This window comes from Gallinula chloropus, assembly GCF_964237585.1.
Source record: "Gallinula chloropus genome assembly, chromosome: 3".
In the NCBI taxonomy this organism is placed as follows: Eukaryota; Metazoa; Chordata; class Aves; order Gruiformes; family Rallidae; genus Gallinula; species Gallinula chloropus.
The window spans coordinates 17,701,832-17,717,097 of NC_140087.1; the positions used below are offsets into that span (position 1 = coordinate 17,701,832).

Sequence of the window (15,266 nt, forward strand, 5' to 3'; positions counted from 1 at the left end):
GTAAAAACTAGATTAGATTACGTTGAGTTATCTTGTGAGTACATAGTTGCTTTCAAGGATACAGGAGCAAACATGATAAAAACCTCTGCCACAAAGGCTTAAAAGTCTTAAATAGGAAAAGTGACAAAGGACTGGTAAAATGAAGATCTTTATGAGTAAATGGTCTGTCAAAAACGAGTATCTGTGGGAAAGTGACAGATATCTACTTTCATCTGCAGCATAATTCCCCGAACTAACACATTCTTCTCTTCACATGGATGTTAACTTATTTTATGCCTTTGCCACAGACTTGAATACCTTCTAACAACAAATGGAGACAATGTGGTGAAGTAGTGGGGGAAAACTGTTATTGCTCAGTGCACTGTATCTGTTATGTGAAAGGAGAGAGGTCTTTGGTTTTCCAAACTGGCTGCTAAGCAGTTTTTGTAAGATGTTACATTCATGGAAGTTTACCATTATTAGAACCAATCTGTATTTCTAATGGCTAAGTGTTGCTTTTTAACATCCCAAAAGAAAGTATAGAGATAAAGCCTAGCAAGGGATTTAGTTGGCACTTTGAAGAAGGCTAAGTTGAGTGTTCAGACATGGCTAACAGGTACCAGCCCTCACACAATTGCAGCCCAGCATATCCAAGTTCATGGTGCTCATGTGTCAGGTACCTCAAGCCTTGACCCTGCCAAGGTTCTTGGGGTTTGAACTGACTCGCACCTGGCAGAGAGCACCCGTATATTTTCTGAGAACATGTTTACCAAACCAGGTATTACATGCAGGGAATTAAAAAAACCCCAACAAACTCCCTCCCCTACCAAAAAAAACCCAAACCAACCCCTAAACCAAAAAACAAAACCAAAAAATGGAGGAAAAAAATAAAAATATCAGGAAACTAGACTTCTTGAAAGCAGAGTAAATGAAATTCTCTCTTGAGAGACAGACAACCCCACTGTATCTGATCTATAGAGTATTAGATTTGAGACTGTCTGCCTCCCAGGAGGTACCCATTAACCAGAAAGTATTTCTTATTTGGCAAGACAACTTCTTCATTTTCCCCTCTTGGAACTGTTCAGTTTGCTTTTAAATATTTATTCAGTCAAATAGCAAGCAATTGGCTCCACAGACCAATGTTAGTCCACTCTTCTGTGAAGGAAGGGGGTCAGCTTTAAATTCCTCCTCCATTAGCTATTTAATCAATTATCCACATTGGCAAAGTTTCAAGAGGACAAAGTCACTCGCTTCATCCCAAAATAACCATTCAGTCAGTAGTTAGGGCACACTTCTGACCTGAAAGTGCCTGTGAGTGATTTTTTTTCTCCAACTCAGAAGTGTGGGCACGTTTTTAAAAGGTCATCCACCTAAATAGTAAGTGTTCTAATTACTGGATATTGGGCATCAATTAGCAGTGTGTTCTAATTATTTTCGAGAAAAGGCCTGTCTAGCTTAAATGCTTACTTTCAGGGGGCAGTTCTGAAAGCAGATGCCTTTAAGGTGTAGGCTGTACTTGTTTCCTTGAAGATATGCTGCCTTCTGCTTGCTGATTTCTTTGAATCTCACTCTTACTTATCTCCTATGCTTTGCACTGGAAGCCTAACACGGAGTAGAGAACAAGTCATTGCAAAGTACCTGTCAGTTGGACACCACGATGTTTGATGGTTGCATCCAAAAAGAAGTTTGGGTACTAAAAGGCAGAGAGATTCATAATTTTGGTTTTGGTGTCTTTTCCCCACATTACGTGAAAGATCCATATTTAAGTCTTTATGAGCTGGACACCATCCCTCGGGATGTTAAGTGGTACAAGACCAGGTAGTGGGCAACCTGTGCAGAGGGCAGAGAACTATGTAAATGGGGTGATAGTAAATGGGGTTATGTCTGGCTGGCAGCCAGTCACTAGTGGGGTTGCCAGGGCCCCATTTTAGGTCCAGTTCTTTTGAATATTTTCATAAATTACCTGGACACAGAACTAAAGTGAGTCTTAAGTAAATTTACAGATGACACGAAGATGGGAGGAGCTGTTGACTTTGTTGAGGGTGGAGAAGCCTTACAGAGAGACCTGGACAGACTAGAGATCTGTGCAGTCACCAGCAGCATGAAGTTTAACAAGGGCAAGTGCTAGCTTCTCCACCCAGGAAGGGGCAACCCTGGCTGTACATACAGACTGTGGGGATCAGGCACTGGAGACAGCCCTGCTGAAAGGGATTTGGGGGTCTTGGTCAACAGCATGAGCCAGCAGTCTGAGTGTGCCCAGGCAGTCACGAGGGGAGGGCCAACCATATCCTGGGGTGCATCAAGCATGGCACTACCACCGTGTCCAGAGAGGTGACTGGCCTGCTCTACACTGTGCTGGTGCAGTCTCACACTGAGTACTGGGTGCAGTTTTCAGGCACCACAGAATGACACAAAACTATTGGAGAGTGTCCAGAGGAGGACAATGAGGATGGAGAAGGGTCTGGAGGGGAGTTCTTGTGAGGAGAGGCTGAAGTCCCTTGGTTTGTTCAGCCTGGAGAAGAGGAGATTGAGGGGACACCTCATCATGCATGGTCTATGGCTTCCTGATGAGGGGAACCAAAGGGGCAGGTGTCAGTCAGTGACAGAACCCAAGGGAACAGTATGAAGCTGTGACAAAGAAGGTTTAGGTTGGATGTTAGGAAGAGGTTCTTTACTGCGAGGGTGGTCAGGCACTGGAACAGGCTGCCCAGGGAAGTGGTCACAGCACCCAGATTGGCTGAGTTCAAGAAGCATCTAGACAATGCACTCAGTCACATGCTCTGACCTGGCTGGTCCTGTGTGGAGCCAGGAGTTGATGATCCTTATGGGTCCCTTCCAACTCAGGATATTCTGTGATTCTATGGTTCTAAAGTCAGGATGCTGAACAGTCAATCTGATGCAAAGGGGATTGGTAACCACAAAGTCTGGTTTACATTTCACCCAGCCAGGATTCAAGCACCCTGCTTCGGATTTGAAGGATATGCATCTATCTGTCCAGGCTTCAGATTTTGGTAGCAAAGTAGAGATTTTATTTTTTTTAAGTTATTTTATTTAGAAATTGGAATGAAGACAAGAAGAAAAGAAATAAAGGTTTTCCTTTAAAATAAAAAGTAAAGAGATGTTCTGGTGCTCCCCTAATGACACCATGATTAGATTTCTTGTCCAAAGCCTTGCAAGTCTGGGTTCAATTCTGGTGATTCCCTGCTCTGTGGCAACCTGCAACTCCCAGAGACTGTTCTGAACTAAAACACTGGCCATACCTGTAGGAACCATGTCACTACATGGTCAGAATGAGGGAATTAAATAGTTCTTTGCTGACCCTGAAGGAGTGAATGACTCTTTTGCATAGTGCCTGATGGAGCTGCCTAAGGAACGGGGTACCTGGTGGCAGTACTTAGTCCATGAGCTGGCACAATGAAAGATTTACACAGTCCTTGAACTTGTTCAGTCTTCAGAAGACTTAAGGATCTTTTGGGGACATACACAGATAAAATAAAATAAAAAGACCACAAACTTAATTAGGAATGGCCAACTCTGGGGCAAGGTGGTGGAGGAGTTTGCTCTTCAGAGCCTAGGAGACAGCCATTTGACTGGGAGAAGTCGTGTGGGTTTGCAGTGCATCCCAATTACTATACACTGGTTTGGTTTGCAAAGTGCGCATGAATTAGGTTTCTTTTGAAGCCAAGTAAATTGGAAGCTCTGCCTACAGTCTGTACCAAATGTACTCTAACCCACAGTGGGGACAAAGGGATCTGAACTACTTAGTCCTTTGAACAGACTCAGACTACATGAAGGGTAATAACATTTGGTCTAAGAGAATGAACTACATCTAGTCCATGGTAAAACACATTGATCACATACCTTAAATATAAGGACCTCAGCATCAGCTGCTTTGATCTACCGGCCTGCTCTTATTGTGCTGAATTACTTGCTAATACAGATGAATACACCCAAGTCACATTTTTTCTGCCTAACATGCTTAATGTATTTAGCTGTAAGTCTCTGTGTGGATTTTGTCCTCAATCATCACAGATAATTGTTAGTGAAAACGTCAAATGCCTTCTTTTTCCTTGGGGCAAATAAAGTAACTTTTCAATAATTAAGTAAGAAGCGGTGATTTGGGAAACACTGCAAAGGAAAAGATGGGAATTAAGAACTGAAATTAAAAAATAATAATCTGAGGAATAAAAGAAACAAAGGCAGGAACAAAGTGTCACACAATGACTAAGAGGGAACAGTCCAGAAAGAAAAGCAGGTGGTAATGAAGCAGGAGGAAATACTATTTTCAAGCAATACTTTGTAGGAAGCTTAAAAATATTCATATCAGTACATGATGTTGTTTACTATCTAAAGTGATGAGTGACTGTTCTTCTGCCTATACCAGCCTTTTCTCATTGCTGCTGAAATAGCCTGTGATTATTACGTATTACTTTCCCTTCATTGGCATCAGAGGTATCCTCCATATTTAGGGGAAAGTCTGTGCTAAAGCAATTTTGTGCTGTAGGAAGAGGCACGATGGGAGCCAGGGAGTGGGAACTTAGTGCCTCAGCTTCCATTTCTAGTTTTGTGTCTCTGACCTTCAGAGAGGCATAATTCTGGAGTCATTTTTTCTACTTACCTGAAAACTACAGATAATCCATAACCATTACACAGCATTAAGGTCTTACAAAAATGGGGCACAAACATCAAAATGACTTATTCTATAACAAGCCAGTGAAAGGAACAAATATTATCTGCATAGTAATGCAAGCAAAAAAAAAAATAAAATTACAAATTAGGCCAATCAAACAAAGTTCAAGAAAAGGGATAAATTCATAAATCCACCACGGCAAATTGCTCTATTACTGGGGGGGAGGTGGGTGCGGGGAGGGGAATGGATGGACATGACTGAGTTTCAGGAAGGAGGATTTTTACCAGGCAGTGTTTCTGAGGAGCTCAGTTGCTATTGTGGACCAAGAGAAATAGGAGTATACATGTATGTGTGTGTGTATATGTATTTGTATGTATATTCTTATGTAAATGTACATATATACTTTAAAATTATATCATTAAGACAGTTATTCTGTTCAGCACATTAGGCTGTTGTCTTCATATACCTTAACACAGAAAACTGCAGGCTTTCCTGGTAACATACAAAGGGGTATAATTTTCTTTCCTGTAGATTTTCAGAGAATGAAAGAAAATTTGATGTGTTTACATCAAAAGCCCCATTGAATTGTGCAAATTTCAAGAAAAAATTGTTTTAAAAAGTGAAAAGGGTATATATTTTCAAGTTTCTATCCTGAAATAGCTTTCCACTGCAATAGGGTTTTTTCATCATACAAAAAAAAATTTTTTTACTTTATCATAACGTCTCCTAAGTTTATCTGCAACTAGATCATCCTAAAACCAGAATTGTTATCTGAAAAACATATTCAACTTATGGTTTTGTTCTTTTCAAAACAGAAAACTGGTGAAACTGTAAAATTCCTCATAAACAAAATGACATTTTCATATGGCTGAGTGCTTCATTACTAACTATGCTACAGACTCATAGCTTTCTTTTTTTGCTCTGTGTATCTTAGGTCTTAGGGAAAATAGGGTTTTTTTTTTCCTCCACAATGAACACTGCATAGTATTGTCGCAAAATCATTATTTGAGAAAATGAGTTGTCTCCACAGCTAGCCTGTAACAAGACTTGGAGGAATGTGGTGATGTGAAAGCTAATTAAATTTAGGCTTATTTGAATGTGTCAAGATGATGCGGGATGAAGAAACCTATTTTAATAACAGGTAATCTCCCAGTTTGAAGGTGTACTTTTAAGACTGGTATTTGTCTCCACATTTTGTAATCACATCTAATAAGTGTGAAAAAACTGTGAGTGCTGGTATCTTCTCTGGTTACCCAGTGCTGTAGTCCACTGGTTTGGATCAGCTCTTTATGTCCTGTTACTGAATTGACTCATTCATACTGTAGTTTATACTTACACACACATACCAACTGTTTTCCTGTTTATTTCACTGATTACATGAAATCAAGTTACTCCCAGGCTTTATGCTGGTTATTATCAACTGGGTGAAAATTCCCAGCCCTGAGTTTCGTAGCAGAGTTTTGCCCCAAACTGCAATTACTTTGGAATTCCTTCCCATGGACTACAGCTACCACTTGTCATGCAAGGCTTAAACTTCTCTTGTCTGGAAAGACCTGAAACCCAGATGTACTCATTGTTTGTAATGCTCATGGTTGTTACCAATACAAATGCTCTCAGCTGCTTGCATTTGCCTTTCCTAGGATACCTGTGAATGGCTGCCTTAAGGAAACACTCTCTCTAGCTATGTGCATTCTGTCAGAATATTTTAAATTATTATATTTTTTGAAATCTCATTGCTTTATCCTTAAATATTTGTTAATTCGAATCTGAAATACTATCAGCTTGCTGCAAACGTGTGTGTGGGCCAGTGTTGGAGGCCTGGCAAGTGTGGAGGGAGGAAAGTGCAGGAAGGCAGGTACAGAGTGTCGGGGGTCAGTGAGCTCAAGTAATGGGGAATTTCAGCTGTGCCCCTCCCCCGGGAAGATTTTCTGGAAGGCAGCTGGTCATTCCTCTGCTCCCCACACATGCTGTGCAGCCAGGGTGGCTGGCAAGCAGTGGTAAGGGAGGTGCAGACACTGGGAAGTGAAGTTTGATTCCTTCCCTGAGCTCCTAACCTGCAACTGTAGTACCAGTGCGGATATTTAATGTAGGACATCAGCTGCTTCTTAGGTGGTGGTTGAGGAGAATGTTGTTTGGGGCAAGCATTCTTACTTAAAAATCTCCTAGTTATTCCAAGTTCTAGGCTTAGCAAGTTTGTTATGCTCCCAAATGGCATTTGTTGGATGTTATTGCATTTTCTTTCTCCATTCAGCTAAAGAGTGCTGCTTTTTAAGTCAGGTACTTGCAAGAAACTAATTAGCATTTGTGTCAGACCAAGCTTATTTCGTTATACTTAAACATTGGCCTTTAAACTATGGGTATTTAGAGCTGCTGAATAATAGTCTTAAGCAGTTAGGTCGTGAAAATCTTCCATTGCCAGCTTAAATAAATCGTAAAATGAGTATATCCTGGGTTGATAGCCTTGTCTGTTTAGCCGATGAATTTTATTCCAAACATAACAATACTTACAATTATAACTTGATTGCTTTCTAAGCATAGCTGAATGTCCTCCCATTTCAGTTAAATTCAATATTCAGCAATAGTGACCACAGAATGTTTTCCATTTCAAATTCTTAATTTCAAAATTTATGATTTTTTAAAAAATAAATTAGGCATCTTCTACTACTGACCCATACTAATTCCACTTCTAACTTCAAAGCATGAATTATTTATACTGAAAAATAAATTTGATGGAGAATTCCAAATCCAGTTCTACCATCACTTTTACCCTCTCCCACTAAGCCAAGACTTCCGCCGCTTTGCCAGAGAGTAGCGAGGACTCAATTCAGTCACTTGTCACATGGGTACCTTGATGAAAAACAATCAGCCAATTTATTGAAATACACACACTCCAGGAACATTGCATCTACATAACATTTTGGATTGATGCCTTCATTCAGCATAACCTTAATTTTAAGAAAGATCTTTCTTTTTCTGATGTTTAGGCCACTGAAGAAACTTTCATTGAAAACTTATTCTGTTGGAATATGCAGTTCCACTGACATCACAATGCCCCATGAAATTGAACTAATTTTGCTGAAGTTTTGATTTGAAATAAAAACCTCCAAACTCAAATATTCCTATTGTTTCTGATATGTTAGGATGTCTATTACAATATTTACATTTCAGCCTATCCAAAACAATCTGGGGAAGAAACTTTGTTTTTTGAGGACTTCTAAATTTGTGTCTTTCCTTTCAAAAGGAGATATTTGTAATTTCAGAAACCTCTGATATGTTACCCTGATAAAGAGAAACCTGGTTTTGTTGCTTCACGAACCTGATTCACCCCATGGTATCTGGCATGGTCTGCTTGCCACCTGGATCCATCTGTCCTTGATGAGTAAATCTGCTCTGGGTACTGCTGTTGGTACCTGACTTCCCAAGATATGGTGGCTCATCTGAAGAAAATCTTTGAATGTACAGGGAGTTGATGCTGCTTAATTCTTTGGGAGCCATTTAAAAAATATTTTGAACTCCCACCCATTGTCTCCATCTGGGCTGAAATACAGGTGAAAAAAAGTTGCAGGAGGAACTGTTTTCTCCGTCAAAGTAGTTTTGAATTGTAGTTCAAATCAGTAAGAACAACACCATGTATTAAATGACTCTACTTAATCATGGACTATTTTTGTGCTTTTTAGTTATTTTCTTAATATCTGAATATCACTCATAATCATTAAAGCATACTAATCAACAGTCAAATGTAAGTGCTATACAAAATCTGATACCATTTTTTGCTAATCACAGAGAAGTCTGCATCTGTCATTTGTTCAGATTTTTAATTTGTGCATGTTAGTATGAAAAATGATGATTAATGTTAGCCAGATGCTTTGGGATGGAAGTTGATAGGCAATTAAAGTGAAAAAAATATTCTCTAGGATTGTTTTATTAAGTAAATAAAACATATAGGTGCTAGATAAATGCAAAGTTTACAAAATGCATTCCATACTTTAAAAAAAACCCACCTTGGTTTCCTATATAAATAAATAAATTAGATATATATTTTAGGAAGATTATGTTTTACACCACTGTCTCCTTCAAGGTTTAGACCTTACAGATGTCTGCCTCTCATTTGCATTCTAACACTGAAATGAGGAAACAGGCTTTCATGCAGTTTCAGTTGTAACATACTTTCTCAGTTTGAAACTGCTGTAGTTGTTGTCCAGGGTAAACTAAAAGGAAGAAGACTTCTGCAGAAAAGACAGGAGATCTTTGGACAGCTGGGTTATCATGTATGATGTAGTCATTTTCAGGGCTTAGTTGGTGGCTTCCCTTAGTTCAGTAGCTTTATTTACGTAGTAGTTTGAGGTTGTGGTATAAACCAGTTACAATAGTTTTAAGTTGATTATTTGTCCCAAAAGAATAGTAGGTTTAATTTATAAAAAAACAAGTCAGGATAAATAAAAATCCATTATAAATTATAGACTTCAATTTGTCATTTATTCCATTTATTTTCTGACATTTTCTGCTTCTGAATGACAGACACTAGAGGGGAAAATACCCCACTACATCAAATATTAGTGTCGGACTATTTTAATTTTGCCAGGTATGGGAGTACGTCCTTAAATCGCTGTCTAGTGTCAGATAAAAAATGTGGCATTATATGGTAATGAACTATGAAAAGTCTGAGGCAGTTTGCCCATGGATTATATATGTATTCCAGAAGCAGATATCTGACAACATAGAATTAACAGTCTCTAAAAAATTAAAAAAAAAAAGTGTGAAATCTTTTTTCAAAACAAAAGACAAATATTTGTGTGTTATTAATTCCTTTCTCTCTGCTCCAGTTTGTGAAATACAAACACTTATTTCCAGTAAGATATCTTTGAAGGACTAAATGTCTCAGGGGACCGGTAATCACATTTTTGGAGCCTTTCACCTCTAGTTCACCGATTCAAATACAGCCAACATGCAGTAGTGACGGAAAATCATTGCTATTTGAAAGCTGGTTTGTGGCCTGTGTGAAATGAACTGGTTATTTCACTCCGTTTCTTAGAGGATCTTGGAAACACACTTGGCAATTTCAGAAGCACCAGCACTGAGAATACTGAGCTCCTCACAGAATCCAGCCAGGTCCCCATGGACCCACAACTGGGGCTGGTTTGGTTTTTTTGTGGATGGCAGAAGACAAGGATAGCAAATAACATCCCATTCCAGGCAAATTTCCTCAATGCATTGACCAAAGAGGCCTTAAACCACCTGGAATATGTGTATGGCAAACATTTTCTCGTGTCAAGTACCAAGCCAAATCAGGCTTAGCTGTCAGCTTGGTGTGGGGTCACCTCGTTGCACTGCTTCTTTCTATGCTCTACTAACGCTGGGTATAGACAGAGTTTCATTTCCTTTTTCTGTCAATCTGGTACTTTTCATTAGCATTAAAGTTGCATAATTTAAGATGAAAAACAGCAGAAAGGCACTGCAGAAATTACTATGTTTTTTGAGGGCAAGAATGCATTACTTTTTTTTTTTACACAGAGTTACATACCTGGTTACGAACAGTTAATAAATTGTCCTTTGTCAAGATCATACCTAACATATTCTAGAAAACCTACCTGGCAATAGTTTTTCTCATTAGCTACAAATTATCTCAGTTCTATGGTTCCCAGTGAGGGCTTTAAATTGTCTCCTTTATGATTTCATTTCCATTACGTTAGGGACTTCATAAGAGGTATATATATCTCCTTTTAAGAAAATATACACATCATTTTTTCTTAACATTTAATATGTTGTATTAATAGCTTCCCCAGAGGAAAGAAAGGAAAGTCTATCTTCATTAACCACTAAATATAAAGTGGGGAAATTAAAACATTCAGATGTCATGTCAGCTCTATACATTGCCTTCTATGATGTCACATTTGATTTTCTTTTTTTATGACTTTGACAGCATCATATTAAAAATTTGATTGCACAATGACAGTAAAGGTTTGAATTATTCAGCTTATGTATGCACTCTTACAGGAAGACTATTTTGTATTTCTTACCATTTCTGAAAAACTGACATTTAAAAAAATGTGAAAGGAAAGGGAAAATGATTGCTAATAACTAATTAATAACTCAAGCTTGGCAAAGGTAACCTCATTTTGATAGAATATCACACAAATTAAAACCAAATTAAATATAACATGCAACGTATTGCAAAAGTCACTTGAAACATAATTCTCAGGGTGACATTTTGTCCCGAGTGAAATCGATGGCAAGACTCCAATTTGGTTTCGGGGGAGCCAGGACTTCCTCCTAACCGAAGAAAATCCATACATTTCCAATCTGGTTTTAGTAACTATCTGTCAGAATTCTTGTGGTACTTAATTACATTTCCTTTACCCATCCCTTCTCTTCAAATACGCTTCAGCTTTTAATGGAGTCAATGGAGCTTTTTCCATTCAACACCCATAAGGAGGTCGGACCCTTTAAGTTGGAACCTCTTGGATGATCTTTGCAATAGTCTTTCAGGGTTTATACTATATATTTTCCTATGATGAGTGCTTTTTTTTTTTGTTCCATTTTACCCCTGTCTAATGTTAAATCTGTGGGTTCATTTGTATTAAATAACTTTAGCTGTAACCCTTTTCCGAGTGACCAAATTTGTCTTTTCTTCTTTACAATTTAAGGTTATTTTTAAATCACTAAGGTTATTTTTAAACCACCAAAGTTGGAAACATCTGCTCTCCGGCTTGATTAAATTCAGCGAGTCTTTTCATATCAGAACCATAAAACAAATAATGCCATTTCCACTGCCTAAAATAAAATAAAATTTTAGTGATATCAAATATGAAAATACCATTCAAAGTCAAACCCTTTTTCCAGTAAACACAGCCATTATTTAACTAGTTGGCCCCAATAAAACTGCCTGTAGCTATACATACATTATTCTTTCTTCCAAGAATTATTTCAGCTGAGCTGTCTGGACAGGTAAGAACTACACAGAATCACGCTTGAGTACAGCTCAGAAGGGTAAAGTGTGGAATATTCCATGAGACACACAAAATATATCCTTCCAGCTATGGCAATAGGGAAAAACACAAATGATCTTTTTACATCATGGTTCCTCAGAAAGGTTTAGCAGAGATGTCTTTGATTCTGCTCACGGCAGTGCCTGGGGAGAATCTCATCCTGCTTTAGCTGGGATCAGAATCATGACCACAGTTATACCAAGAAATTTGTTTGTCTTTCCTCAGGAATATCTGAGGTTTATTCAAGAGTTCCATTAATCATTAAAAAAATATATTTTGCTGTTCTTCATCTCCTAATATTTCTCTTCTCTGACTAGAAAATGAGAAGAGTTTCTGTTTTCATTCTAAGCAATGGAAATTTGTTATGAATCACTTACACTACATTATTTTGGTTCACCTGTTTAACCTGGACCTAGTCCTTTTCAACACATGAATCATCCCAGGCCAGCATTTTTTTCATTCTCAAATAAGCAGTCACACACTCGTGTTGCTTTCCTACTGATAAGCCAAACTTATTTCAAAGTGTACAATTGGAAACAAGATATCACAATTCAATAACGTTTCATCCTGCAATATCAGTATCAGTCTGCAAATATTCTGCCGGAAATAAAAATGCAGGAGCTTCCAGGACAAAATCCTTCTGTCCTTATCATTTACTGCTCAATCTCTACTTGGGCAAACTCCATTTGAAGACAACGAATAGTACCTATACAAGAGCAGAGTGAAAACTGCAAAATAATACAGCCCTCTACCAGTTTCACGTGTTTTTAACACTCATTCTTATTAAAGGCTTCACGATTTAAACGTTTCCAAAAAAAACCCAAACCCACCCAACCCACTACTGACTAAACTGAGATCAGAATCACAGTATTTCTCTTACAACTGTTTGCAGTTTGACCAAGAACAGGCTGACCATCACAGGTGACAGAGAAACTTATTTCCCTAACCTTTAAAACTCAGTGTTTCAGACTGCCACCAGCCCTGGCAGCTAGGCTGTGATGATACATTTCAGATGAGTCTCACCACAGATTGCTTTCCGTACTGCGAGAATAAAACTCATCAACCTGTAAATTGTGCAGGAAAGCTGAATCTACAGAATTACAAGCTTTCCTTTCCCACAAAGGTTGTGTGTTACTTGTTTCTAAAACCACTTGAATCTCTTTACCCAATGTAATGCAGGACTAAGAAGTCCTCTGTAAGTGAGAAATAATCCTAGGAATACTAGGAAAAGTACAAACGAAACACATTAAAAAAATAAAAAATCCCAAACACAAAACCAAGCAAAAACTCCAACAAAATTCAAGAAAAAGCAGGAAACGTGGAAGAAAAGAATGACGTTTTTCCCCAGCCTCCTTCAGTCTTAAGTGTTATCACAGCACCAGCTTCTGGAGAAGGGAGTGAAGATTTAGTGTGAATCTTATATTCATACTTGTTGGCTATTTGGCAAAGAGGCAAGGGGTTGCTCTTTTCCTTTTTCTTCCTTTTTTTTTCTTTTTTACAAGGCAGTTTCCAGGTCTTTAACATTACTCTCAGCCCGAGACGCTAAATAAAAGGGGAAAGCACTGCTGCTGCCATAACAACCCTTCGACAGGGAAGTATTGGGATACAGATAGTTACTACACTACCTACAACCAACCGTGTGCATCATGACACATAAAAACCAGAAGAGGCTCTTCAGCCCCAGCATCCCACCGTTCGCACTCTCGGCTCTGGGCAGCGACACAAGCACCGACTTTCACCCCCCACCCCAACCCCGAGAATTACTGAATTATTTGGCAGGGGGTGGTGGTGGTGGTGGGGTTGTCAGGAAAGTCCATGTGAGCTCTGAGTCCTGCCCGAAGCCGCCCCCCCGTTCCCCGCGACCGCCCCGCGGGAAGGGCCGAGCTCTGCTGCTCCCGCCGAGTGCGGCGGGACCCCCGAGAGGGCGACTGGGACCCTCCCCCGCGACCCTGCCGGGGGCAGCTCCGGGGAAGCAGCCAACTCTGCTAAACCGGGTCCACTCCATCTTCAAACCTTCCCTTGCGAAAGTTAAGGTGCTGCCCCCTCCCACGAGCCGCCCCGGGCGGGGGAGTGGGGGAAGGGTTGGCTGCGGAGGACGGAGGGTCAAGGGGCTCCTGGCCCCGTTAGGGAGCGGGGCTGTCGGGGTGTCTGTGTACACGTCTGTGCGTGCGCGACACCCCCGTGGGAATGGGCAGCGGTGCAAGGGAGGAGCAGCAGAGCGGGAGCCTCATCCCCAGCAGCCCCCGCGGAGCCCCGGGGACACCCCTGATGCCCCGCGAGCCTTCCATCCCCCGGAGGGAGGGCGCAAGCCCGGGCCGGGACCCTCCGTTCCCCCGGGGACGGGGGCAGGCGGGAACGCGATGCCTTCCCCGTCGACCACCCCCCCACACCCCCCCGCTTCCCCAGCGCTCATCCCTGTGGCCGCTCCGGGATGGGAGGCGGGGGGAATGAGGTGGGAGATGCACGGCAGGTGCTTTTTGGGGGGTGTGTGTGGGGGGGGGCAGGGCCCGGTGACTCACCCGTCCGAAGCGGGGGCTGCGGGTAGCGCGGCGGCGGCGGCAGCGCTGCCCCCGGGGCGCGGGGGGCGGCGGGGCAGGAGGAGCAGCGGGCGCGGGAGCAGGGGGGAGCGGCGGGGCCCGGGCTGCTCCTGGGCGCGCTCTCGCTGCCCATCCCCGGCGCTGCCGCCGCCGCCGCCGCCGGAGGAGGATGCGAGAGAGAGTCAGCCCCGGGCGCGGGCACGCGCGGCGGTGGAGGGGGGGCGGGGAGCGGAGCGGGGGCGCGCAGCGGAGGGGGAGCGGCTGGGAAGCGCGGGCGCTCGGTCCTGCAGCCCTCCGTCCCTCGGCCCTTCATCCCTTCGTCCCTCAGCTCTCATTTTCTCATTCTTCCATCCCTCATCCCTCCATCCTATGTCCTCCAATCCCTCCATCCTTCACCTCTCCATCCTTCCATCCGTCCATCCCTCACCCTTCCTTCCCTCCATCACCCGTTATCCCTCCATCCCTCATCTATCCATCCATCTCGCCATTCCTCCCTCCCCCCGCTACCCGGGCCGCGGAGCCGCGGTCCTTCCCCGCGGTTTCCCCCCACCTCCTTCTCGGTCTCCACCGCAGGGTGGCCCCGGAGTCCTCCGGGGCCGCGGTGGGAGCGCAAGCAGCGCCGGTGGGCGCGGAGGCGTTGTTGCCCCTCCGGCGCGTCCCCGCGGCGTCTTCTCCCCCAGACCCCCGCCCCCCTCCCTGCCCCGGGAAGGGCGACCTGCTCCTCTGAAGGGCAGTTGGTCCCCAGCCCCCCTTCCTTGCTCCCCACTTCCCCTAACCCCGAGAGGAAAAGCACTGCTAGCGCTTCCCTATCCGGCTTTTCCTTTTTTCTTCTTTTTTTTTTTCCCCTTCACCCGGCAGAAGGAAACAAAACCGTGCTGCGGTAGGGAAAAAAAAAAAGGCGGTAAACAAGAGGGAAACAGAGTACGATAATCACTGAGAGATGTATGAGAAATAAACTATACACTGGAGTACTTAAAAGCAGTCTTTCAAGCCTGCTCCTGAAACATAAAGGACTTCCCGGATGTTTATCTGGGATCAAGAGTAATTATTTTAACATTAAAAATAAAAGAAAAAAAACAGCTCAAAGACCACTGTGAAAACAGAAGACCTGTAAATCAAGTATGTTAAATAAAC

General features: G+C 42.0%; 1 protein-coding gene across 1 annotated transcript in view; it reads right to left on the reverse strand.

The window, feature by feature from the left end:
• FUT9 (fucosyltransferase 9) overlaps positions 1–14,265 on the reverse strand; it is a gene marked incomplete at both ends in the record, with an annotated part of 111,466 nt that extends 97,201 nt beyond the window's left edge. The window contains one exon of the mRNA XM_084261567.1: positions 14,115–14,265. Within this exon, the coding sequence (XP_084117693.1) occupies positions 14,115–14,265 (151 nt within the window). The remainder of the gene's footprint in view (positions 1–14,114) is intronic.
• Between the last annotated feature and the right edge of the window lie 1,001 nt (positions 14,266–15,266).